Raw genomic sequence first — 2,503 nt, forward strand, 5'->3', positions numbered from 1 at the left:
TATACCTTGTTTCAGATCGTCAATGAAAAATCATACATATATAAACTCACTCAATTTGAAAAATATCTGACCATGACAAATAAAAAAGTAGAGGGACACAATCGCGTCGGTGACAATGTCGATAGATGAAGAACGGGTAACAAGTAAATAGTGAAAAGATTTCTGATTTAATTGATTTTTTTATAAATATAATTTTTTTAATAATGACTTAAAAATGAATCTTTCAGACCATAAGATTCAATTATGAGATGAAAACAAGTTATTAATTAGCGGTGTATTAACTTACTAACTAATTAGCATTCGAGTGATAGTTCTACAAATTAAATTAAAATCTTTAACATCTTACGAAAGGTTACTGGGTGGTTGTCATGTATTCAAGGAAAAAAAAAATCTGAAAAATCAGAATTAAGAACAAAAAGGGAAGTTAAGGATTAGGCTCAATATATATGTAACTGATTTGCACTATGATGGTTTGTGTTGAATGAGCTCCAAAATCTAACAACAATGGACCATATTTTCTTCTTTACAAATAATATTGTACAAGAATATATACTTCCTTTTCAATTTTCAACTTTTGGATAAACCAAAAAGTTAAGAATAGAGAAAAATCACCTTGAATTAAGCATTTGAAACTAGTCAGTTACTAGCTATATACAGTAGCACCATTAAAGAAAAAGGGTAGGCTTCTGCACAATCACAGTGAGCTTCTCCATTACTGGAGCCTGACATGGACAAGCAATTGCTATAAACTTTGGCACCTGATCTCCTGGCATCAGCACTGTCAGGCTCTTCTGCTGATTTTGCTTTTCCATCTATCACATGAACAATTAAAACCAATAAAAATACAGCACTTAATTTTTATTAAAATATAAAAAAAAAAAACAAAGGCACAGATTTGCATATTTGCGTACGTACCATGTTTGGACGAGTAGATTTCTGATTTAAATCTGGTAGGATATGATCGTCAGGGTTGCCTTCTTCCACAGAGGACAGAAATAGAGACCGAAGCTTGTCCCATTGGAGGCAACACAAGAAGAAGATGCTGGCGCTCAATAACAGCAACACAAGCAGCGCCAAGCTAACAGGAAAAGCTAGCGATGGCCGAGTTGAAACTTCATCGTTTTGCTGCATAATTGTTGCCTTCTGCTTAATTTCTCACCTGTTTTTTATAACCTAGAAAACATTAAGATTGATGAAGTGGGTTTGCTTTATATAGATATGGTTAGATCCGGAAACACGTACTTTTAACGCATTTGACACATATTTTGTGCACTGTTTAAAAAATCCCAACCTAGTGTCGCCTAAGTGTTAAAGGATTGACCACCATCCCAATTAATGCCTAAGAGTTTGAAAATTAAGAAAGGGCACCTTGACTTACTAAGGCACCCACCTAGACCGCCTAGGCACCCACCTAGGTTGCGACTCACTTAGACAGAAAATAGATAACTTTCATTTTGCATTTTATTTTTGTCAATAAATTGTAAGAGACTTATTGAATACTTAAATGAATACATGTATATGCATGTTTCCCATGTTTCCATTATGTTCCAATACTTCTAATATATATGTCATTCTATTTTGTAGTTTATAATGAAGTTATATATATTTTAAGTATAAACAGACACTTATTTACACAAAATCTAATAGATTTACTTAAATCCGCGTAGTCCGCCTATGCTCTATCTAGCCGCTAGGCCCTAGCTTGCCGTCTAACTAGCGCCTAGCATTTTTTAGAATCTTGATTTTGTGTAGCTCAAATGTATTTCAACGATTCAAATTGTTGATATTTTTAAACATCATTCATACATTATCTTTACAAAAAATTAGGCAAATATAAAATTATTAAGATATTCATTTGTAATGAAAAAATTGACAAATATGGTTCTACAAAGAAACACTAAATTTAATCAAATGCTTATAGGGTTGCGGATGTGTGTGATTTTTTATAAACATAATTTTTAAAGAAGGACAAAATATAAATAATCATATCTTTAAAATGCATTGCAAAATGAGCTTTACAAAAATTGTGTCGAACCGAATCCTAATCATATATATGCAATGTATGTGCAAGTGGCGCAGCAGTGCTGCTTATGATATTTTTGCTGGGGATGAGATGAGATTAGATGCGTGTCTGTGGGGGCGTGTCTGTGGGTAGGTTGGGTTTCAGTATAAAACTATAATATATGTGATTAGTAGTGGGTTGCTTGGGTTTCAGTATAAAACTATAATATATGTGATAGCGGCAGTATTGCTCGTACGCTTATACGTTACAGTACGGAAAGTGACGCAATTTCGGTTTTGAATTTAAAAAGCATGCAATATCATTGATTAAAAAAAGTAAAAGGAAAAAGTTTCTTTAGGGAAGAAACTACGAGCCTTACTAGATAGACTGTTGCAGAGTAGTTATTGGATGACCAACAGATATGATTAGTGGTTTAAAGTCCACAGTTATTTTGTTTATTATTATGTGCCGATGGGTAGAAAGAATAGACATACATGCATT

General features: G+C 33.1%; 1 protein-coding gene across 1 annotated transcript; it reads right to left on the reverse strand.

Moving 5' to 3' along the window:
- Positions 1-494: 494 nt before the first annotated feature.
- Positions 495-1,179, reverse strand: LOC103956175 (uncharacterized protein At5g65660-like). Its single transcript, XM_009368122.3, has 2 exons — positions 916-1,179; positions 495-812 (listed from the first exon to the last, which is right to left on the reverse strand). Exons 1-2 carry the CDS (start codon positions 1,129-1,131, stop codon positions 666-668), a joined length of 363 nt encoding a protein of 120 aa, XP_009366397.2. The 5' UTR covers positions 1,132-1,179; the 3' UTR covers positions 495-665.
- Between the last annotated feature and the right edge of the window lie 1,324 nt (positions 1,180-2,503).

The sequence above is a fragment of a genome, unplaced genomic scaffold (genome assembly GCF_019419815.1).
Source record: "Pyrus x bretschneideri cultivar Hongxiangsu unplaced genomic scaffold, Pyrus_bretschneideri_v1 Contig2, whole genome shotgun sequence".
NCBI lineage: Eukaryota > Viridiplantae > Streptophyta > Magnoliopsida > Rosales > Rosaceae > Pyrus > Pyrus x bretschneideri.